We start from the raw sequence: 25319 nt of genomic DNA on the forward strand, positions 1-25319 counted from the left end.
CAATGCTGCCTTCCCAGTCTGTTATCTACTTACTAATGGGAAAAAAACCCCACCCAAACTCCAGACATTTCCAGAAAATGATCAGTCCTTTTCTTGAAAGCTTGCCTTTCTTTGCTGTGGAATCACAAAGACTTTACTGACAGTGAGCTAGTTCTGCATCAGCAGCATAAATCCAGCCAACAGAAAATTTTCCATTGAATGTGTTGGTTCAGAAACTATCGGCAATTACTGCTAAGAGCCTTTAGGTAAGCTGCAGGAACGCAGCATGAGAATGGATTCAGTACATTTTACACAAAACCAGGAGATTTGCTCTTTGTTAAATCAACATTTTTAAGAAGCACATACTAGAAAACTCGAGAAATGAGCATGAAAAGTAATCTTTTAAGATGATAAACAGAAAGTCCAGATTTGCCAACCAAGTTGTTGAGAACAGTAATTTATTTTCACATTTACAAGACAAACATGAATAACATTTAAAGTAGTATTTACAAATATATACAAATATTAAAAATTTATCTTATGATTTGGAAAAAAAGGGCAAACAAAGTATTTTTTTTAGCAGTATAGCCAAGATACAGTACTTTTTTTTTTGAAGTTGGAAAGGGTATCACCTCAGTTCAAGGAAAATCTGCAGTTTCTGAATGAAGAAATGAAGGAAGAGCAACAATTTAAGATTCACATATGGTAAATCATCAGAGAAAATGGTATTATGAACTTTCACATTTTAAAATTAAGGATAAGCCTTGAAAAAAATCATTAAATCCAGACTCTCTCATAATTTTACGTTAAAAGGGACTTCACTCACCTCACTTGACATTCTTACTATAAATGCTTTTAAAAGACTTTTGAACAAAAGTAAACATTTAAATGAGTTTACGCTTCCCCCTTCTGGCATTGCTAGGGTTACACATGGAAGGCTACTTGCCAAAACTTTTTTGTTTTGTTCAATGTTATTGTGGGGTGTTTTGAAGACTGGAACACAATAGACAAATTGTCAGGACAATATTTAAAATGTTATTAGAATCCATATCCAGAATTTTCTTTTAAACTTATAGATTAGTAAGACTTAACTGGATATTTGTGATGATTCCTAGGAATTTCAACATGACCAAATAGTACAGAGGAATAATAAAATTAACCTTTTTTTAAATACAGAATTGCAGAAAGCATTTTCTTGTTTGATTTTCCTTGTGGATAACTTCATATCCTAAAGAAACTTTTATGGGACACCTGACAACCGGTATTGGGATGGATGGATCACAACCGCCGTAGATTCTGTTTGCTTTTCTTAGTTCCAGGAAGCGGCCCTGGCTTAGAGCTGGGTTTCACTGGTTTGCCACTCATACAGTCACTGGAGCTGTGGTAGATGCACATGCACTTTGTGCAAAAGTCAAAGCCACAACTTTCACGATTGCACGTTGCTCTTTGTAGATAGGAGTCATACTTTGCAGGTGAGCCACAGCGACTGCAGACTTTAAGGCTTTCAGTGTTTTTCAAGGTCTTGGCAGCCTGTTGGAAAAAGCATATAAAGAAAATCATGAGTGGAGGGTAAATACACACCCCAAACATTCCCTGATGTTATCTAAGTGCCACAAAACATATTATAACTTCTCCTACTCTAGAGAGATAAATTACAAATTTAGCCTAATTCTGGTTGTATCAAATTCTGATGGAGATTGAACAGAAATAATCAGTCTATAACTGCAGGTACTTTGGACTGGAACAGAGGTAGCCAATTTAAAATTCTTTAGATTTTAAATTTAAAGGACAGAGACTAAATGCAAAGCAGTAAGAAAAACAGTCCTCCTGAATCCACCAAAACTCATCCAAGGATAGTGATTTAGTTAATTTTAATTTAAAAAAAAGAAAATAAATCCAAATTCCATTTAAATCATTAACATTTTTGAAAAGTGAGCAATGTGTCCAGAAATCTCCGCTGTGGGGCACTCGGCTTGAGACATCAAATGGAAGCAATTCCTACTTCTGTCCAGTGAATTCATTTTTGACACAAAAACAGATCCACCATTCAAAATCATTTAGCATTAGAAAATTATAGAGCTGTATAACAGCTTATATCACTCAATTGTTAAAAGCAAAACGTTTTTATAATCTAAGTGTGTGTGTATAGACATATATATATATCTGTTTATCAACGAAAAAAATTTTAGACTGCTACTTCAGTGTACAGTAGAACTTTCAGATTCCTGATGCTACAAAGTACTATATAGTAGTATTAGAGCGGCTTGATCATACTTTCCAGTGCAATTATATCTTCTCTTATTGCACCACTTTGTAGAATACGACTTTCGAGCTTGAGTATAAAAACTTTTTCTAGTTGGGAAAATCTGTTGCTTATTAACAAACAATGACTTTCAATAAAAATTTTTTAAAGTCTTATAAGACACTTGCAATGTAGACCTGCGCCTATACGTGGAAAAAAAAAAAGCTTAAGAAAAATGACAAGGTGAAGGGAAACTTAGGCTGTTGGCAGTTGTTGACAACTCCAAATGTGTGACACACTACAAATATGTTGTTAAAAAAAGCCATTTTAATGTCAGATAATTAGTTGGAAAAAAAAGCATAGAATGAACAGGAGAAATATTCCTCTGTTTAATTTTTAAAAAATAAGAACTACTTAGTCTTTGGCCTTTTTTTTTTTTTTAAATTGCCAATATGTGTGGAAGCAAAATTGACAGTTTTTGTGGGATTGCTTATCTGGAAAACATGTGATTCATTATAAGCCCATGGAAACCAAGAAGTGACTAAGCTTTTTCATGTCTGATTCAAGCCAAAATTCAAGCCAAAAAAATCACTAAGGCATTTTGAGGGTACCTAGACACCCGGGGCGGGGTGGGTGGGAGATGTAGAACATCCTAGTGTATCCATATTCTCCACTTAGTTTCTGACATTGTCTTAAAATAGGCTCAATAAGCAAAATCTGGCAGCCATACTAATAAAAGTTACAAGCACTTCAAACTGGAGATACTACTTTCAGAAATATGCTTTACAAGCTGATCATGTGCCAGACAACATGTGAGAAATTAAAGATAAATGGAAATCACCAGTTACCTCAGAAAACTCCATGAGCCTGCTGTGATTCTTAGATGCTTTGGATCTGGTGCCTTTTTTATTCAAGTTGTTTGGTGGGGTTGCTTTCTGAATGGAAGCTAAAGCTGCTCGGTAGAGAACATACTCCCTTGTTGCAGTGTGCTCTGATGCCTTAGTGCCATTCTAATGAAAATAAAAACAAGAAAAAATTTGAGAAGAGACTTATCTGAATCTGACTTTTTGTTTAATAGAAGAAACTTATTTTTGATCCTTCCTCCTGGCTAGGTTTCCAATAATAAAGTGTCTTAACAAGTAGTATGCTACTAATTTTACTTTAGCTTTCTCAGTCACTACTGTTATAAATGCGTAGAACAGACCCCTAGTTCAGACCATCAAAACCAACCATCTTCTACTACGTAATGCATCTTACTTTCATATTAACACATCATAATTATTTAGGCAGAGCATGTAACCCAGTCACCGCAACGTTTTAAAGCGCAAAGCAATAGTTCTAATTCTTATGGTGAACAGGGATGCTTCAAGTTTTCTTTCTGAGAAGTAAACTCCTCCCACCATTTTTCCAAGTTTGCAGTTCAGGTTAAAAAAAGCATACCATGGCAGGGAGGAAATCATACTTTATGGGATGAATGTTTGGCAGTGTCCAACTGTTTCATCCCAACAGGCTAGCACTGTAAAATACTACATAAAATTCAAACTAGTTGACTACCTTATTCTGTGGCAGATCCTAAGCCTTGTTTCATTGTCTCTCCATCTCTCAGGGAAGAAAACCACCCCTAGTGTTTTAAAAGAGTCCTGCCTTGGTAAAGTGCAATGCTAGTGTGTTTGGACCTTGTATTTTTTATTTCATAGGACAAATAGGCATTAGGAATAGCTCACAGTGCAAAAAGCTTTTCAGTTTTCTGTAGCCAACATGTTGCACTTCAGAGACTGTTGCTAGAAAGTCTAAGCAGAGAACCTGAGTTGCACAGTCAGCTAAGTGGTTTCTCAGTCTTGCTCCCTTCTGGATCAGTGGGGATGCTGAAGTAAGCAAGCCTCTGCTGAGAGCCTCTAGGGCTTGCCCAGCGGGCAGTGCTGGAACTGACCCTCTCCTTCCTGCCTTCCTCTAACACAGGACATGTGGAAGCTCTTCAGAACATCTCCAGCTCTCCTTGGGTAACCTTCTCAGTCAGCCTTCCTTGGGCTCCAAAGACAGTGAAGAGACTAGCAACACTTGAGACAGGGCATCCTAACAGGACAAACTCAGACACTCCAGTAACGATGTTTGCAATCTAAAACTCTTCCACAATCTCTTAAGGCTGGCAGGAGTCCTGAAACAGCAGAAAGACACTGCTGGTTTAGGCTTGAAATCTCTAACAAGTGTGGAAACTTACAGAAAGGTTTTTCACAGCTTTACTATACATTTGGAAAATCCATTTATCTTGTTGTAGAATCTTCTGCCATGTTGTGCTGACTTTGGCAAAACTGCAACGACAATACAAACATATCAGTTACCTCCTAGGAAAGGGAAAAACTTTTTATTTAATAGCAGGAATAACTCTGTAATCTTTTTCTTTCATGTAGAAGGTGGGATAGGTTCATAGTTGTAGTCTTTAATTTGCCTTCTAGGGAAAAGACACATTCTCCATATATAGCATGGCTTACATTGACAGTTCATATTTTAATATATTAATACATAATACTAACCATTGAGTAAATGTCACAAGCCCCATATCTAAAACATTCTTAAGCCATCTGATTCCGTTGTTTACTTTCCTAATGAAATAAGAGATCAATATACTTACTTTATTAAATCCATCTCACCAAGATGCCTTAAAATGTTTGCTAATATATGCTTCAAGTTCTTTTGGAAGAGTTCGGCAAGAATGTCTATTCTATCTAATCCCATTTTCTTTCCAATTAGGTTACAAAGTTCAACCTTTCCCCTAAAAACAATTCTGTCTACCGCAGCCCAAGACTTGAGATTTCTTTTACCACTTTTTTTCAAAGTTGAGCAAATCATTTCTTCGTAATGGATTACTGGCAACAAAGTCTTCTTTGAAAACTGTGCTTGATTTTGGTTCTTCATGAGACAATGCTTTGGTGTGCCACAGAGATTCCCAGCCAAAGGTATACTATCCTCATGTTCTATTGCATCAGCGTATTGATTACTTAACATAGAGGAATAACCACTGTCCTCATTAAATTTACTGTTTTCCAGTGCCTCCACTTCATAGATACCTTCCTCAAGTCTCTGGGTTACTTGTTTGTTTTCTTTGTTATGTACAGGTCTTCCTTCATCTTCAAGATCTAGATTTCTGGTGGCCGCATGGTATGAGTCACTAAGGAGTATTTTCTGATGCTCTTCAGCACAGCTTTTACAAAAGCCTTCCTCATAATTCAAGGGGCAGGATTCTTCCAGTCTTGTTTTCTCCACAGCAGATTTCAATGGTGCAAACCCAGCGTGAAGAGACACAGAATCAAAATCACATTTCATTTTGAAAGAGTGGTTAAGGTTTGATTTCATTATTTTGTTTGTAACCTGCAAGAAACAACAAGGACAGTATTACAATACAGCATAAACTGCATCCAAATTCTTTTTCTTATAAAGAACCGATCATGCCTTCCTTCTGCATTATGAATTTTAAGCTTTTATTTAACTCACCCTCTAGTGTCTAAAACACAGACAACTAGTGGAACCAAGGATTTGAACAGCCACATATTAAACCTACGTAAGATCTTCTCAAAATTAGAGCTTTATGCTGCACATGACTGGGGAGAGAAAACTGTCTGGGTGATTTACTTTGTCACCATTCCACCAGTACAGATTACTTTTAGACACACCAATGCCTCCACTTCCTACCCTAACTGCAGCGACATACTCAGGACACTTGAGGTCCCTGCAAGGGACACCAGTGGCAGAGGGTCCATGAGTGACAGCAGGCCCATGCAGGGGTATAGCCAGGCCAGAGCAGCCTGAAGTTTGCATCCAAGGCCAGAGGCAATGCTGCTGATGCAGCCAGGTATCTGGCATTTTTTAAAAGGGGAGGAGGCTGGGTAGGACAGGAAAAGCTTGAGTGCTCACATGCATGTGTAAATTACACTGGAAAGCAGCACCCCTTTAACAATGGTCAAAGTGAAATAAAGGTTATTTACAAGCACGATTTTAAGAGGGTGGGAGGTCAATAGATATTATAGGGAAACTGAGCTTTTCTTGCTCTGTTTCTTTCCCCTCCCCCCGAAGTGTGGTGCTATCTATATTAACAGTTGCGGGGGGATGGGCGAGGGCTGAAGGGGAGAAGGAAGCCATCTCTGTCGTCTTCAATCTAAGGGGAAAATAATTTTCAACATGCTTTGCAATCCGTAGGAAAAATGAGCTCCCCCTTATTTCAGCAGGTATTTTAAGGGATTTAAGCACTTCCAGCAGTTTTGGAAAAAAGTATTAGAAAAATGTGATTCATGAACGTTTCAGAGAAAAAGTTCTTTCTTCGTACTTACGTTTGGTGGAAGAAAGGAGCAAATACGCTTATGACTTTGTACAGTGTGAGTTGGGGGAGAGATGCAAGCCCTCGCTAAGCCTCCTCCTCCCCCCCTTCCCCCCTCGCTTGCGCGCCGCGAGCGAGCAGAGGAGCCTTTGGGCTGAAACCCTGCAGAACTGGGAAATGTCCCCCCTCCCCCGTGTTTCGGGGCGCCAGGGCCGGCCCCGACCCCCCGGCGGAGCGGGCTCAGCCGCGGGCCCCCGCGGCGCTGTCAGGCTGCTCCCGCCCAGCGCTCAAGATGGCCCGGGCCGGCGGCAGGTAGACCGGCTCCCGGCCCTGCCGTGCCCCGCGGCCCCGGGAACGGCACCCTGCGCCCTCGGGGGTCTCCGCTTTCCCCCGCGTCGGAGGATTCCCCCTAAAATGGTGGCGGCGGGGCGGGCAGGAGCATGCCGGGGGGATGCCCCCCTCCGGCGGCGTGGCCCGGCGGGCGGGAGACAGCGCGGCGCGTCCCCGCCCGCCGCTGCCCGCCGGCGGGAGCTGGGCTCCCCACCCCGGCTCTGACTCGGCCCCGGCCCCGCTAGTGCGCGGCGGGCAGCGGGGCGCGCCCCACACGCGGCTCGGTGGCGGGACCGGGGCGCTCCGCCGCCGCCCATGCGCCGCCGTCCCGTCCCATCCCATCCCGTCCCGCCGGCGGGATAGCTGCGGGGCGAAGCTGGGGAGGGCGGCAGGGCCGGGCGGCCGCCGCGGAATCCCCGTCCCCCATCCGCCTGCCGCCCCTCGCAGCGCCGCCAGCACCCCCAGTCCCGCCACCACGTACGCCGGCAGCTCCCGCCGTCCCGGCCACGGAGCCCTCACCGCGGAGTCTCGCTGCCCCGAACCGGCCCTGCCACAGAGCCCTCATCGCGGAGCCCCGCTGCCCCGAACCGGCCCTGCCACAGAGCCCCCGCCGCCCGCTCGCGCTCACCTGCAGGGCTGCGCCGCCGCGGCCGCGGGCAGTGAGTGCGCGGCCGCCCTCGCCGGGTACTTTTAAAAACTTTGAATTTGGTATCCAAAACCGCGCCGGCCAATCGGGCGCCGCCGGCGGGGGCGGCGCGGCCAATGGGAGGCGGGCAGAAGGCGGGGGCCAATCCGGGGCGCCGCGGGCGGAGCCGGCGCCGGCTCGCGTTTTCCCTCCTCGGCCGGCAAGGAGCGAGGCGAGTGGCGCGGAGGCGGAGCGCGCGCGCGCGCCCCGCGCGGGGCGGGGCGGGGGCGGAGCGCGGGAGCCAGGGCGGCCCGGCGGCCCGTGCCCTCGTCCTCTGGGCGCCGGCCGGCCTCACGGCGCTCGCCGAAACGAACAACCGACTTCCGCGCCGCGGGGGTGACACGCGTCCCAGCGCTGCCTGGCGCCCAACTACATCCGCGGTCGCTTGTGTAAATGGACGCGTCTGGGATCTCCCCGTCGCCCTTGCACGGAGTGCACGCTCAGGGTGCGCAAAGCTCCTCTACCAGGGAAGGATTTAAGTCCGGCGGTGGATCTTACATCTGGGTTCCTCCCCATGGAAGAACTCTATTTATTTTAAAGTGGGATCAACGTTATTAGTAGTTGGCAGAGTGAGGAGGAGTGCTACTGGGAGCTAAGCAGACTGGACACCGGTGCAGGGATCCCGCCGCTGCTGAAAGTACAATCTTCTCCCTGCTCGGGGAGGTTGCATTTGTAGTGAGACAACAGACCTTGCATTAAAATGAATACGGAGCAAGAAAGGGACTTGAAGTCTTTACACAGTAAAGCTTGCCATGACAGGCCAAGGAGGCACCACTCAAGACAGTGAAGTCCACCTTGCGTGACACTGTCAGATGCCAGTTTTGGGATACCGCCCTCAGTCAGCCTCCTGCCAGAACCATGTGATACCTGGCTTTTCTCACACGGATCAGAGGCTGGCTACTTGCAAGGCAACAACACATCTAGTGTCCGTTCAGGAGCCAGACAAGAACAGGCTCTGCCTAGCCAGGCCACCAGCTGGAACATCAGGGAAGGTCTAGGGTGACAAAGACCTGAACCCTTTATATCAGTTTCATGCAGTAGTCCAGTGCTTAGATCTGGCTGATGGCCCTTATTTGTTTGGAGGAATATGAAGCTGAAGTTAGAAGGAATCGGAAACTCCATGCTTCACTTGGCATAAGATAGCCTGGCTTTAAGTGAAAGTCAAGAAGGCTGTCACAAGTGCTCTGTAGTCTTCCGTTTACAGTACTGATCTAGTAGGAATAAAGACTTCAGTCCTACTTTCTGCTCCAATCAATATCTAATTATTTTACACACGAAATGCACCAATGTTTATTTTTACTTTCTTATGTGCCAGTTGGGAGTTGTAAATCTGCTAGTAAATCTAGACCTAGGTCTCACACTTACCAACAGGAAATATGTATGCCTCACCTTATGCATACAGGCACTCCTACATCTGAAGTTAATGTATGCATCTTTAATTAAAAGATTTGGAACTTAATCATAGTTACCATGCAGTATTTCCTAGAAAACAAAGCTGATAAAGGTATTAAATGATTCTGTGCGGTTTTCTGACATGCATTGGTTCAAACTCAAGTCTCAAATGTAAAAAAAGAAGATAATAAACTGATACTAATCAGCTGATTTTTATATAGGATGTTTAAAGAATACATTTCTATAAGTGATCCGTAGCGAACTTACTTTGTTCCTATTCTAATTTCTTACACTAATTTTAAGTAGAAGTCTGGAAGTAAACACCCCTATATTCATGGTAACATTTTTCCTCAGGTTCCAATTTCTTATTTAGTGGTATTTATATTTCAAATACATTCTGTGTGTGTATACACACATGCATAGGTACAATGCATGATGGGATAATGTGGCATGGAAGCTTCAGGTTTTGTATTGCTGTATATATTTGCGGTTGTAAAATGTAGTCTAAAATAAAGGCTAAAAGTCTTCTTTACCCACGGATATAAACGTGCACATATATCAGTAGATTAGAAAGGCAAAAGTTTTACTTTGTTTTCACAGATCAAACATTTTAAGATGCTGTTAAATAAATAAACAAAACCAGTAAGATGCCGTTCATACCATGTAATGTTTAGAAAATCAATAAACTGGAGAGTCAATTAAAAACATAAAGGAGAAACTGAACTGAAGCCAAATGCAGACTGAAATATCAGCCAAACAATATTGTAATGATTCTTTTCACTTCTCACTCAAGAACAGAAACATCCTTTTCAAAACCAAATCAAATAACTTGTCTTCCACAGCTTTTTTTTTTGAACAAGGGATATTCCTAAACAATGTTTTGTGTTTATTAATAAGGGCCAGAAGGCCATGAAAACATGAAGGAGATACACTTTGACTCCCTCTCCCATGCCACGTATAAGTGATTAACAAATATGCAGATTAGTGGTGGGGTCATTTATTTATCACTTTCTTCCAATCACTCAAACAAAGTAGGATTTTTTTGTTCTCTCGAGTAAGCTATTTGACACTGTACTGATGTTTAAATTATTGTTTAAATGAAAAATGGTACTAGAAATAGCTCGTTTTTTAATGCATACCTTTCAAGAGTGGTGTATCAGTATCTTCTCAGTGGAGAAAGTTAAAAACTGCAGTTACTTCTGGCCCAGTCAAATTTACTTTTTAAGCGGACTGCTGCAGCAATAACGTCTCATATGAAGGTAATAAAGTCTTTTACTCAGCAAGTAAGAAAACTGTTTATCAGTCATGAGGAAACAAGTTGTGGTGTCTTTCATGATCTGAAAAGCAGTTGCATTTTCTGGGTGGTGCTCCAAGAAGCTCCATTGCAGACAAATGTCTACATCTGTTGTAATGGGCTGGCAAAAAGCAACGTTCAGGATAGATTCTTTTTTTCATTTTCTGAAATAATTTCCATTAAAGTTTCATAATCAGCATATTCTCTCAGAGTTTGTACCATTTCATCTAGCATTTCTTCCCCTAGCATGAAACACTCAATATGATGCACTGATCTGCTTATCCTGTGGTCAGTAATCCGGTCCTGTGGAAAGTTGTATGTTCTGATCTTCTCTGATCTTCCTTTAGTCCCAATCTATCAAACAAGAAGAATCAGTTTATCATCATCGTCTTTTTATAAAAAGTATGAAATATTAAGCATCTAAAGCAAAAGCTTTCTCTTCCACTCACGATTATCCAAAATTTGTTATAGTTACATAGTACTCAGATGAGTTCAGTAGTTGCAGTAATTGTTCTCAAACACGTAGAAGAACAATTTTACGGTATCTTTTTCTAATACTATTCTGGTTCTTCATGCTGTAATCCAGTTTGTTTCACTAGATCTCTAGAATTTACATACTACTGAAATTTTAAGTCTGGTTAATATATGACCTTTATTGCTGAATAGAGTGTGATTTTTTTGCCTCGTATGAGTCCTTCCTGGGCTCCTGTTCCTCTATATTTCCATTTACTATTTGCAGTTAAACACAGGAGTTACCCCAAGAACATATGCTCATACAGAATTATATCTTTACTAAGTGAAACTTACTTGAATCTTTCGAACACTGTTTCTCTTTTTGGTTTCTTCTTCCAGTTTGGCGTTGTATAGTTTAGCACATAGCATTTGCATAGCCTTCTCTTTGTTTCTAATTTGAGATCTTTCTTGCTGACATTCAGACATGATCCCTGCCAAAAATATCATGACATTTAACACTTGACAGTAAGACATACTAAAAGGGTTTTGCAATTTCTAGAAGATTTTTAGTATGTTACAATAAGCTGTTTCTTTCTTCAATACATATTTTGGACTGGGAATGTAAAAGTCCAGGCTTATTCATGTCTAATGACACACTTTGGGAGAGAAGTGCAGGCTGAGTTGTACAGGTGCTTTAAGCCATAAGACAAGAAATTTAATTTGACATGTTGGACAACAAGTAGATAATGAAATAAATGATACATAATGTGATCTGACTTACAGAAGACACCTTTAATACTTGTAATTTTTGGCCACAGTTCCAGGAAATTTAGGATTTAAGGAGTAGTAAAATACATGAGATAGTGAGTATATAGAATATGATCAGAATATACAAAAGTGGGCACTATTTTCTTAAAAAAAAGGTGTGGTTTCTCCCCCCAAAACATAAAATTCAAGTTAAGATGAGAAGTGAACAGCCTAAGAAAGGAATAGGGAGAAGAAATACAGGAAGAAGACAGCACAAGCTAAGTTGTTATTTGGATTTATTTGAAGTAACTCTGGTAAGATTACAGTATGCTTTTATAAGATTACATAGTATTACTTTATGAAAGACTTGTTTACAAACAACTTTTTGGATCGCAATGAAGGTTTATAAAAAGAGTTAGGATGAGAGAAATAGAAGAATTAACAGGACAATTGTAAAGGAAGAGAGATCAAGAGGAATGAAGAAGGGAAAGGTGGAATAGGAAAAAGTCAGGAGATAAGGCGAGTTATAAAACCCCCTATGAACCATCTCTAGTGCATAACCACAAAAAAAATCTGCAATACGTTTTAAGATTTCTGTAACAAACACTAATAACTGCCTTCAGCAAAAACTAAGATCATTTGCTGGTTTTAGTTTGTAGGTTTTTTTCCCAAACATGCGGGTAATCCAAAACTTTTTGAATCTGGAGTATCTTTTTGTCACCGTATCTTGAAGAAAATTCTATCCTCTCCACTGTTTACCTTCTGCTTTACTGAGGTGATGCAACAAGTGCAGAATGGATTAATGTCTTCAATAAATATGAAGAAATGTGTGGCAAAAATCTGGATACGTGAAGACAAAGTGCACTCGGGATTACCCTGAGGCTGTAAAGCCTGACTAATGTTTGTGGTAGAGAAGAGGAAAAGTTAAAAAGCAATGAAAGTCAAGGCAGCTGTTGTGGATTGCTCAAAGGGAAGTAAAAAGCTTAGGGATGGCAATAAAAAAAAGATACGATTGCTAAAATCAGGTAGTATTTGAGGGTGTATCTTATCCCTCCTACATTTCCTAACCTGAGCCCTGGGGATGGGCCTCCTAATTATGTGTGTAATCTATGGGAAAGGAGCCAGCAGACAAATGGAAGCTGGCATCCTGAGTAGGCTCTGCAATTAAAAGCAACATTTTAATATGGAAATAGAGCAATCTCTCTTTCGGAGACTAGTCAAGAAAAGGCAAATCATCAGATTTTAACCTACTCTGGTTTTCAGTTTCTTTTCCGTTATTTGAAAGCTTAAATATAACTTTTTCATGCTTTTAGAGTGTCATGCTTAATGGCAAAATGGATAGCTTACCTACTGAAGCCAGCAGTCACTATTACAAATTGGAGTGGGCACAAGACAGTGCATTTAGAGTACTATAAACACACATGAAAACTATATGAAAACTCTGCTCTACTGTTGTCCAGGTTTGAAAATAAAACCAGTGTTTCAAATGAAATTCTAACAGCAGTTTTGCAATGCAGATCTTGTACTAAGGAAAAAAATGAAGCACCTGTTGGAATATGAACTATCCGTACAGCACTGTCTGTGGTGTTGACATGCTGGCCTCCAGCTCCACTAGCTCGCTTTGTTTCTATCCGTAGATCTTTTGGATTAATTTGCAGCCTCATCTGTCATGGGAGACAGAAAAAAAAAAAAAACCCAACAAAAAAAGAACACATTTATGTTGTTTCTTTCTAGACAGATGTCAAATATGCATAGTTGGTTTATTTTATAAGGCACATTCAGGCAAGATCAAACTTTTTAAAGTTTATAAGTGGTAGCTCACATCCACCTACAAACACATTAACAAATCCTTGTAGCCAGATTGGAATGCGACATGATGGAAGCCAGGAAATCAGACAAATAGTAGCTTAAGGCATAACCATCCCTTAGCACTAATCTTCCCCCTATTCTGAAAGCTCTGCACCCTCTTCCAGCAGAGTTAACCAATATTTGAACTTGACCAGACGATTTTTAGATAAAATGGAACATATCCCCTTTGCTGGCTCTGGAATGGGGCTATGGTCTCTGGGAGGAAGGAGCGAGACAACTTCGGGAGAGAATAGGAAGGAGTAACATCTGTGACAATTTGCTAGGTCAACATGAAACAAAGATCAAAACAAAGCTTTAATTCTTAGCCAGTTGTTTTTAACCAAGCAAATATGGCGAGAATGAATTATCACCCATACACTTTGGAAGGGGAAAGTGAGGACACTACAAAAATGGGGAAGAGGAGGTGCTAAAAGAAATCTCTATGAGCTCTGTAAACTAATTTGTTACTTTGTAAAAAATGTAAAGTTTTCCACAAACATGCAAGACACAGTCACAGTGAATTTTCAAGTTATAGCGAAGTAAACTGCCAGTGACTTTCTTGAGATTAGGATTATAAGGAAATCCAGAAATTCTCTATTTCACCCCCCTAGACAAAAATAAAAAATAAACAAACAAATATGACTTAGTTTAAAACTAAGATTAAAAAAAAATCATTAAGAGAGAATAACAAAAGAGACAGAAAACACTTGGGTATCAGTAATATGGCATGTAAAAACATTGCTCATGGTAAAGTCTGTTATACTAAAAGATAAATATTACCTCAGTGGGTTGGGGTAATATTGCAACAGTCATTGTGCTGGTGTGAATGCGTCCTTGTTTTTCTGTCTTTGGCACCCGCTGAACACGATGCACTCCTCCTTCAAATTTCATGTACTTGTAAGCCTCAAGACCTGCTATACTGGCAACTGCATGTCTTAGGCCACCTTAAATACAGAAGAAAACCAGTTGTAAAGCTGTAAGAAAAACCATTAGTACTATGCTGTTATATTTCAAACAGTGTATTTAGAGATCATTGTCATTTGTTCCTTAAAATTATGAATTTACTATTTAAATACTTAGGCAGAATTATACCGAAAATGCAAGAAAACTCTTAAAAACAAAGCCAGACATACATACTCACACACTATCTCAAGTAAAGGACTGTCTTATAGAGTCTAATTTAATTTTTTTATATACGTAAAAAGATTGTCTACGAACCACGTACATCCACGTACACATACAATCATAAACCATAGTAGAACTCTAACACCAGTAGTAAGTTTACGTAAAGATCAAATTTTGAAAACCACCTCCAGAAACTACATCAATTTTTTTATTGTTAGTTCAGAACCTTATCGTTCAATGGGAAAAAACTCAACTCTTTAACTAAAGGATCAGTATTATTCATACTCTTCTTCTTATCCTTTCTCCTCTATGCATCCTACCCGTGTCTCATCTTTGCTCTTTCATTTCATTTTAATCTTTTGCTCCCTTGGAGCAAGCAGAACTCCAGCTCCTGCCCCTCTTACCAACACATCCAGCAAAACACTTGACAGCAATGTACTAAAAACTAGCATTGAACAGCTTGGAACTTGGAAGTAAAGCCCAATACAATCATGGTTTCGTGACAGGAAGAGTTTGTTGCAATACTAGTTTATGGCATTCTTGCTCTTCCTGGTTTGCTAGTGTGCAAACCCTTCAGTCGTGCCGGTACAACTGTTTGAAGGATCAGGGAAGTGAAGGCCCTATAAATGAATGTAATTTTTCACCCATTTCAGTTTTTAATCCAGCTCAGTTCGCAGATCCCATTCTCAGCACAGTGGATGGTGTGCCAAGGGAATGATTAAACAGGAGATAGGCAGCCTTGAAAAAAGTATCGCTGTTGAAGTCTTGCAACATGAAACCACAGCCGAGGAAAAGAAGAGGCACATACTTCTCAGAAATACTGTTTTAGGCTATCTCTAGACTAAGGAAATCAACCACAGGGACAAGATAGCAGCTTTTTAAAAAAGGAAAATGAAGACAACGTAGAATCTGAAAATGCCCTGCAGAGCAGGAAAAAATCATCAGCCAGAATGTAGGCCAGGTTTTTCACCTCCACGGAGGGTCTGCAAATGTTTTTATTCCACAAAAATTTAACATTCCCTCATAACTTTACTAAACCGTATTTCCTTTTACAGTCACGTTTGTGGAAAATAGCCTAAGCTGCTTCTTCCTTTCTCTTTCATCTCATTTTTGTCCTTCTGACTTTTAAAATTTTTCTCCTACTTGTACAAATCTGTACCACTTTGATTCAAATGCACTGTTCAACGTAACTAGTGCTTCACTGATTGAATTTATAGCCATTATCTACTATCAGTTCTGTAAGACAAATCCATCATGTTTAGAGTAAATCTGACCATAAAGCATGTAGTTTAACAAATAAGAATACCTGTCAAAATCTTCAGTTTAGATCAGTAAGTTTAATTCTAACAGGTAGTGTGAAATCTTTCTACTGCTATGCAAATGCTATTCAAATGAACAAAAGATTTCTTCTTTAGTCTAAAAGAATCTTACATAACCTAAAGTAATTAATGTAGTTGAGTAATAAAACTTACATACTCTTCTACATATAAAAAAATTATAAGCAACCTCTGCACACAAGGAAGAAGCCAGGCTACGTCAGAAGTAAAAATAATGTGAATGTCCACAAGGCTATGGCACTACTGACAAGTATTAATTACGTGATAAGCTGTTCATTGCAAAAGCTAATGTTCTGTCTTTTCTCCCTCACTTCTCCTGGCATTAATATATATACACCACGGGTACAGTCTGTCTATCTGTGCTGCAGCCACATCTGTGACGTTCAGGAGAGTTTAAGTTTGTCGTGATAACAGTGTGCCTGTGGCACCATCGTGCTTAGCATGAGATGACCAAGAAACTGGTTCAAAAGACAGGTATTTAGGTCATACTGCTTCAAATCAACTATTACAACACAGGTGTAATACGAAATGCAGCCAAATCCAATGAAATTTCAACAAACCCTTTACCCTGGCAGCCACGTCGTAGGCCTGTCAAATGTAGTTAGCTCTTACTAACTATACTCTTGCCCCTTTCAATTAAAATGTCCCTCTCTATCCTGAAAGCTGATGTGCACAGAACAAGGGTGTGAGTTTGCACTTGTTTTGTATGTGGTATCTTATACCCAGATTGAGACAAAGTCCCATATCTGTGCCTCTGCCTGCCACTACAGGGTGAGAAGCAGTGGATAAATAATGGCATGTGGGTTTGTGCTTTAATGTGCGCGCTAAATCTTGAATGTGCTATTTTTGCACAGCAGCATCCCTTGGGGCAGGTCAATAAAGTCAGTTAAGAGTGGACTGAAACCAGTTCTTAATTGCAGCTTTGTTTAACATTCACCTTGTTTACACACGCTTACATTCAGATTTCAGCCAAATTCTGGAGCTCTCTGAAATGAGGGAGTTTCACGTTTTACTGTAGGACTTTGCTTTTGTTCATGCAGTCCATAAAAATGGAGCGTGGATGGGATGCAACAGCCTAGTGTCACCGGCAAGCATCCTTAACTCCATTCTTACCAGCACAGCACAGACACTGAACCTGAGGGTTCAAGCATGCCTTTCAGTGGCAGTGCCATCTACGGTACCCCTACCTCCCAATTTATTTCTAGCTCCTCACTTTTGATAATACGTGGTCATGCAAGTAAGATCAGAAAATACACTGCAAGAGGCTGACAAAGGCTAGGGCTGCCTTTATTCTTCTCTAAATTTACATCCTACCTTCCTAAACATTCATTTCAGTGCACAGGCAAGCCCTCAGCAAGACAAGAGTTTAAAATAAATATATAGCCACTAAAACCCTAGCAGTTGCAAAGAGAAAATGCAGCTAGATGTACACTAGGTTAATGTATTACTTCAATTTCCCATTTAAGGCATTAAAGAGAATGCCTCTGAGGGTGTGGGCTCCTTGTCCAAGGACTGAGCTTTCACCAAAAAGGTAGGCAAGCACAACTCCCTTTCTCTTCCAATCACAGGACTGCAAGCTGAGTCAGACCTGACTTAAAACTATCCAATAACAGCGAATTTTAAAGCCAAATCAGTGGATTGATCCAATTAGCACTGTGGCCTCAAAATTGCTAGAGCTGAGAGAGAGAAGGAACATACGGCTGGCAGCTGGCTGGAAAGTGGGACAGCCCTTGTTTAAGCTGACTGTAAAACTGTGCTCTGAAGGTGAAGTTGTATGTGACTGTTGGGGCTCACCCCATCTAAGTCTTGCTTCAATGCAAAGGGCAACTGTCCTCTCCCCCTAGTATATGAAATAAAGAAGACCCAGACCCTTCCCCCATTCTGTTTACACCCATCTAACCTGTACCATGCTTATTCCATCTACTTTAAAAAAAAAAAAAGTTAATAGATTTCTGTCGGCTTTGATGGCTGAACTGGCTCAGCTCCTGGCAAAGCATTTGGCTGGTCATGAATGGGGATAAACATGACTTTCCTCTTTCAGCAACAAGCTGTGCTGTAACATGAAGCTTCTTCTTGTCCCTACCTTCACTTTAACTGTGCAAACAGTTTACTTGACAAATGACCTCTTGACCATAAAAAAAAGTTTATTAATAGTAACAAAATCAGATAATAGGCAATACTGAATTCAAGTGTCATTAAATTAAAAAATATATATTAATTGAATCGACAGCAGCCACTCTAGAAGGAGATTCTGATACTGTGAAAACCCAGTTCATGTTCATCAACTTGAAATAAGTCACCTGCTAAGAACTCTAAAGAAAGTTATTCGAATATTTTACAGATATAACACTTTTAGAATCAAATTCTATTAAAGATTTTTAAGCACCCAGAAGTATAAGTGAAATCCATAGTAAGTTAAATTGTATCTGCACATCTGAAAGCTGAAGACATGGGCCTCCCTTTTTTGAAGTCTGAATACAGACAACAAATCAAGCCTGTAATTAGATTTTCAAGTTCCCAGTTTGTGATGTCTGACTATTTCTTCCATGGAGTCCAATTTCTGAATCTTCTTTTAATCCCTCAATATATAACAGTGAATCAAAAACTGTACTTATGCAAGAAGGGTCTTAGGGCACAGAAAAACCCTCATTAGAAGGGGGAAGTAGCTCACTGACATGAGAAGCTCAATTAGGAGAGTTGTGGATATTTATTTTTTGTGAATTTCTACACAGTTGAAACAGAAAGGGTTCCAGATACTTGAAAATATCATTGAGTCCAAAATACAGCATAAGTAAACAGAAGAAGTGTTAGAAGATGCTTCACATTTCTCAAAGCTTGCTAAAAATCTCTCTGCAATTGTATTAAGTGTTGACTGAAAAAAGATTAGAGTTTTTCTGACAGATTGCATATCCTAACATCCTAGCTTTTCTCATTTCTTCTTCAAAGTTTCACTAAAAAAGAAAAAAATGCTGATGAAAGTATGAATACAGGTAAAGTTTCACAACCAATCTGAGCTAGGAGCAGTAAGCTGCACAAGCACCCATCTACTGATCCATACCCCCTATGATATATACATTACCTCCACAGCCATATGTAAATAAGCAAAATGTGCTAGTTTACTCACAACAGCATGGAAAACAGTAAGCCTGCAGATCTGTTAACACAAACAGACTTGGGAAATCTAGCCTGCTCAGAAACACGGCTAGCAATCTGTCAATCAAAACCTGAAATCCCTGCCACTGGTTGGGCATGTTTTGGATTGCAGTTTCACAGTTGGCTGAAGCTGACTGAACCTCTTGCTGCTGAAAGGAGGTCCTGGTTTTCTCACTGCCACCACCATTAGCTACACACTTCTGCCTCCATTGCCCCCACGAGCATTTCTCCTCTCCTCTTGTGCCGGATTACCTGAAGATTAATCGAGGGGGGTTTTGTGCTATTTTTCAGTTGGATTGACTTTGTGATAAGATTCTGCAAAGACGCATAATCGCAAGTGCCAATGCAAAGAAGTCAGCAGCAACACAGAGACAGCAGCCTGATCTTTGTGAAAGAACTTTACACACTAACTGCATTAAGCTAAAATTAACATATGCCACTGCCTCAGTTTGTTGTGCAAATCTACCAATCCCCATCTTTGCAAAGACACTGTTCCATGAGATGCAGTGAACCAACTTCGTAGCTCATCATCACCGGAAGATCCAGTTTTTCCACCTCCTTGCATTCAGCCCCATGTTGCTGCTTATCTTATGCCAGCTCTAAGGCTCAGGAGAAATGACTTAACACATTAAACTAGGCAAAAGACTATCCCAGTCATAAAAAGCAAAGTCTTTGCCCGTTTAAGTGAATGGACATGAAAACGGGGGGGGGGGGGGGGGGGGGGGGGGGGGGGGGGGGGGGGGGGAGAAAAAGGTAGGACTGCTCAGACAGGCAGAGAGGCAGTAAGGAAGAGGGGAGAAAGGAGAAAGATCTCCTTTTACTGGCATCAAGCTGTTAAACTGATTACCTGTGAAATTTTAGTTGAAGACTTTCATAAATAATTAGATCTCTTATCTCTCCTCTCAAAGTCTCAACAATTCCCCTACTTTGCTCATTCATTAGCTGTTACAGATGAGCTATAACCAAACATCCCATTTCCTTATATAAATCCTCAGACAACATTATTTCAGATAAATTCAAGATGTTTTAGATTAAACCTCAAGAACAGTTTTAATTATACTGATCCCTCTCTGCCAAGGGATCCATAATAATAAACAGACTTTCAACCTGCCACCAAACTGATCTATAAACACTAGAAACATTAAGTAACTAAGTAGAACAGCACATCCAAATAAAAAGTATATGTAATCTGTATTTGTAAAAAAAAAAAAAAAGCTAAAACAACATATCTGCATCACTTTCTGAATCTTCTTCTGCCAAGCACTTAGTTTCATTTCTACTTTTTGAAACTACTGAAAGACAAGTTTTATTTATTAGCACTTTAGGATTTTAATAGTACTTCTGAAATGGAATTTCATTCTCAAATACAGAAGCTGAGGAAAATTGTACTCAGGCATTCAAACAATCTTCCGCTTCTAAAATTAAGTTAGTGCAAATTAGCTTCCTGTAGCCAGGAAATTCAAGTATGATATGAATGAGTATTTTAACTTAAAAAGTTACAAAGATTAAGTATTTTCATTACTGACCTATTTCACTGGGAAAGTATTCTAATATTTCAAATTTCCACTTTTTATAGGCAGCATATCGTTGATACATATCAAATATTTCCGAGGTGAACAGCATGGCTTCCTGCCCTCCAACTCCAGCGGTTACTTCCATGACAAGATCACCCTTGTCTGTTTCTTCTGAAGGAATCAAAAGCAACACTATCTGCAAATACAAAAACACCCAGCTAAGACTTCCCTCTGACATTGCTATCCACAACTGAGACAGTATAAAATGCCAGACAAGCCTGTAATCGATCTAGGCTGCGTTCTCCTGCACTAACTCGTCGGTTGCCCAGAGGACTGGCTTCTCATGCCTCTTGCAGTGCAGAAGCAGCAGTCAGGAAGAGGGGGGGGGATGCTGCATTGCAGGAAGGCTCCTTGTGTCTGTTCACAGTCGCAGGAGCTACATAGGTCTCTCTCAAGACCTACGAAACTTCACAGAAGTTCTCACCCATCAGGAGCACTGCGATGTTTGGACATCACAGGATACACACCAGTTCTTGCAAGACAACTGAGCATCTCCCTTCCCATCAGATTCCCTTTTAACCTGGTCTCAACTGCAGAACTAAGAAGGTATGGATGTTCAGGAGGACAGTCCTTCAACAACAACTCAGCTATATTATTCATTTATTTATTTAAAAAGGGAGAGCCAGCCTTATATTGATCTGTAGAAGAAAGATACACTAGAACCAAAAAAAAAACTGTATCACAATTTTGCAGGCTGGATCAGAACTCTGGATGATTTGCAAATGCTTCTCAATCATCTTCCTTTACTAGCATTAGGTGATGTTTCCTTCCACGGACTTCTCCTTCTTTTGGCAAAAATCATAAGTATTTACAAAAATATTTATAAAGTGACTGTTATATTGTTGTCAAAGGAATAAAGAATGTGACAATACCAGCTTCTATTTCACCAGTAACATTAAGAATATATAACAGTTTGTTTATGTAAAGATCAGTATTTTTATGTTAAATAACATAGATACTATGTAGAACCTATATAAGGTGGCAGTCTAAAGTAGCTACATGGTTTTAAACTATTTTTGTCAAAACCACTAATGTGTGTGTGATACTATATATATTTAATGTTTCCAATAGATAAAAAGCTGAACATCCATAAAGGTACACCCAGACAAGACAAAGATGTATTGATTCAAACAATTTCAGATACAAGTAGGCACTTACTTACAGGCTGTCTCTATGCCATCTGCATTTTTCATTTTCCTTAGATAACAGACACTAGTTGAGGAGTATAATTGGCAGGGAGGGGAGGAGGAGAAGAGTTTATCGTATACATGCTATTTTGATGAGAAGACAATTTGGCTTTGTTTAAGAATGGCAAGGAAATAGAGGCTTTTAAAGGGGATCTAACCTGGTGTTTCAATTCAGCTATCTCTTCTTCACAGGAGGCGATTTCCCTTTCTGCAAGCTTCTGGAAATCTTCACTCTCATCTGGAATATTTGAGTACGGTTAATCATCAGATTTATATCAGTGTTATTCTCAGAAAACCTTCTGAAAAATAACCACATGAAGAACTTACTCTACAAAAAAAAACCCAAACCACCACACAACCCCCCTCCCTCCAACACACTAAACCTGTCAGAAAATGAGATAGGATCTGTAACGAAGATACACAGTACATATTAGGAGTGTTTTCTGATATTGTTCATGTATGAGACATGGGAAAATCTGAAATACAGGAAGTTCCACTTAGACATTAAAAAAAAAAAAACAAACCAAAACCAAAAAAACCCAAAAACCCCCACCCAACAAAACAACAATTGCTGCGCTGCTGGTCAAACAGTGGCACAGGCTGCCCAGAGAGGTTGTGGCCTCTCCATCCTTGGACATATTCAAACCCCGACCAGACACAGCCCTGAGTGACCTGCCGTAGGTGACCCTGCTTGAGCAGGGGGTTGGACTGGACGATCTCCAGAGGTCCCTTCCCACCTCAGCCATTCTATGATTCTAAGAAATTACTTTCTGTATTTCAATGTGACAAGAACATCAAGGACTTAAAGACCACAGCAGCCCCACAACTGACACTCTTCATTAAAAGGACTATTAACCCTATCATTGTATGCAAAAATTTGAAGATAGTAGTAGTAATTTCAAGTATTTTATCTCTGTCAATTTATTCCAGAACAGCTGCAAAACTTCTAACACATCACTAAAAACAAAAGTATGGAAGGACTCTTGCACAATAAGAGGAACTTGTAATTTTAAAGTGTTACTTGACTGATCAACACTAATGCTTTACAATTAGGACTTGTTTTTCTGTAATACAGTTTCAATATGTTAAAATGTTCTTTTTTTTCTGGTCAACATCAAACTTCACACATGCCCTCCCCCCACCCCCACCCCCAAAAAAATTAAAAAATCAACATCTTAAGCAGCCTCTGATCCGTACTGATTCAGCTCACTCACCCAGAAGAAAAAAATATTACCCCAAAAAGGAGAAAATGGTACACACAATGAAAAAGAGGGAACTGGGGCAGGCACAGGGACACATAACTGTACAGTCAGCAGCAAGAGAAGAAAACAAAAGATGCTAGACTTCTTTTTTCTGTGTACAGCAAGCTTTTAAATGCTTTCAGCTGAGACAGGAGGTGCACTCTTACAATAAAGCCACACCTCTTCAGCACTGTAACTGCATTTAGTCACTAGCACAATTCTAAATGAAACTTTTTGACTTTACAATTTAGGTTTAATATTGGTGAATTAACCCCCCCACCCCCAATCACTTCTGTAAGAAGGAAATTAAAAAGATAATCATGCGTAAATTGGTTTAAACAACAAGCATGCTTTACCTACAGCTGGCTAAGAGCATGCATGGTTGACTACCTGACTAACTGTAACTCTTTACACATGTAAACTTGACCATCTCCAACTATCTACATTTCTTTACAATAACTACTGACTGATCAAGGGCCAGTCCTTAAGGCCAACAGAAGGAAGGATAAGAATTAAGGAATTATAAATCTATTAGAGTCAAACCAGCTACTGATAATGCAATTATTATGCAATTAAGAAATAATCTAATATAACAATAGCAGTTGCATACTTTAAGATGCAAATGTAATATAGGCTCTAAAATCAGTTTAAAATAATATATACAAGTATTTTTAAGGCTGAACTGCAGAAGTGCTCAAAGTTACTGACTGAGCTCTTGTGATCACTTCACTTTGCTGAAGTTCTAAGCCTGGTTTTGATGACACTGGCTTCTTCAGCAGGTTCTGAAAGGAGAAAAAAAAAATCTTCCATTCCATTTCATTCAGTTAGTTTGGGTCAATGATTAGTTTGTTCAAAGGAACCATTTCTCCTTTTTCAATCTGAGGTGGGAGAGAATGAATAAAAAAAAAAAAACCCCACCATTTGCTTTTAGACAGTGTTTGCCATCTCCATTAATCAGAATAACTGACTACAGTTAACACTTTTGATTAATCAGTATTTAGCAAAGTAGCATTAAATTATCTAGGGAACATTTCATGATCTAGTGAATGTTTACTGATCTTAAAGTACTCCTTTTCTGCATTTTGGTTTCTAACTGCTATGAAAATGAAGTTTGATTCAGGGTAAAAAAACATTCACTATTCGGCAACACTAAAAGTGCGCAGCCACTAACACAACACAAAGTCAAACCACAGTGCGGGGGCAGCACAAACTACGCTCTATGACTGCTGAAATGCATGCAGGCAGGCAGACTGGTCTGTCTTGACACCAAGAAAAAAAAGCCACCAGAAAGAAAAAAAAATTAAAAGGTTTCTATCCCCGATTAATTATCTTTATTTTATACGAAACAGATGCTACCGCGCTGCTCTTCCTTCAAGTATCCGCGGCTCCCACGCCCGTGGACGAGCCTTCCCCACTCACGCCAGCTGACGCTCGCTCGTACCCTGACCTCTGCTCAGGAGGTTTGTTTGCTTTCGGCAACGGAAGGCACGGGGAGGCTGCCCCGGCCTCCCCCAGCTGACAGGTTTTTAACCCTCCCCGCGCTTCACCGCTCTCCCGCCACCGGGGCGCGCCCCCGCCCCGCCCGGCACGCGCCGCGCCTCCCGCACGCGCGGCCGCCACCCGCACAGGTGCGCGGCGCCGCGTGGCCGCCTCCGCCCGCCCCCTTGGGGCGCTCCCCCAATCGCGTCGGCATATGCAAATCACCACCACCCCCACTCCCCCCCCCCACCAGGAGGCGCCGCGGGCCACCGCCTCCGCCCCGCCCCTCTCCGCAGCGCACCTTGCCGCGCCAGCTCCCGCGTGTCGCGCAGCTCCTGCTCCTTGTCGCGCAGCCGCTGGATCCGCGCCGCCAGCTCCGGCCCCGCCCCGCCCCCGCCCTGCGCCCGCGCCTCCAGCAGGCGGTGTAAGGAGGGGGCGGCGAACAGCTCGTCTAAGCCGGGCCGGGCGCTCAGCCCGCGGCGCGGCTGCAGCGGGCATGTCCTCGCCGGGCTGCCCGCGACCGGCGCTGCTCGGAGGCTCCGAGGGGCCAGCGCGGCGGCCCGGCAGCCGCGCGCCGCGCGGAGAGCTCGCGAGAGCAGCCGCATGCCCGGCTGGGGCGGGAGCTGGGGCGCCCTTCCTTCGCCAGCTCTGCCCGTGCCGGAGGCACCCGAACGCCCTCGCCTGCTTCCTGTCCGGGTTTCCGGAAGCTGCCGAAGAGCCTCGGCTCTGAGTTCAGGCGCAGTCGGAAATTATGGGGGCTCCGCCGGCGGAAACAGTCGAAGGGGTTCGGCTGCCTTCGGTTCGCGGGGCTGTGCCCTGGGGCGAGCGCGCTCTGATTGGCCAGCGCGGGCAGGGCGGGCCAAGGGGTGGGGCCCGGCGGTATCGGGGCTCTACGGCGGTGCCGCAGGCGGGGGGGCGGCTGGGTACACCTCGTCGGTCGCGGC

The 25319-nt window shown here is 41.6% G+C and overlaps 2 protein-coding genes across 3 annotated transcripts; both read right to left on the reverse strand.

Annotated features, from left to right (window-relative positions):
• Positions 1-428: 428 nt before the first annotated feature.
• On the reverse strand, positions 429-5581 carry FBXO5 (F-box protein 5). The gene is made up of 4 exons (XM_050894250.1): positions 4851-5581; positions 4440-4530; positions 3070-3231; positions 429-1509 (listed from the first exon to the last, which is right to left on the reverse strand). Exons 1-4 carry the CDS (start codon positions 5570-5572, stop codon positions 1258-1260), a joined length of 1227 nt encoding a protein of 408 aa, XP_050750207.1. The 5' UTR covers positions 5573-5581; the 3' UTR covers positions 429-1257.
• Positions 5582-9495: 3914 nt separating this feature from the next.
• MTRF1L (mitochondrial translation release factor 1 like) lies at positions 9496-24980 on the reverse strand. Of its 2 annotated transcripts, none has more exons than XM_050894030.1 (7): positions 24677-24980; positions 21814-21893; positions 20421-20604; positions 14060-14223; positions 12978-13095; positions 11039-11175; positions 9496-10585 (listed from the first exon to the last, which is right to left on the reverse strand). In XM_050894030.1, the coding sequence occupies exons 1-7, from the start codon at positions 24978-24980 to the stop codon at positions 10370-10372; spliced, it is 1203 nt and encodes a 400-aa protein (XP_050749987.1). In that variant the 3' UTR covers positions 9496-10369. The 2 variants fall into 2 exon arrangements, with proteins under 2 accessions (XP_050749987.1, XP_050749989.1); XM_050894032.1 differs by lacking the exon at positions 24677-24980 and adding an exon at positions 24253-24322.
• Between the last annotated feature and the right edge of the window lie 339 nt (positions 24981-25319).

The sequence above is a fragment of the Gymnogyps californianus genome, chromosome 3 (genome assembly GCF_018139145.2).
Source record: "Gymnogyps californianus isolate 813 chromosome 3, ASM1813914v2, whole genome shotgun sequence".
Lineage (NCBI taxonomy): Eukaryota > Metazoa > Chordata > Aves > Accipitriformes > Cathartidae > Gymnogyps > Gymnogyps californianus.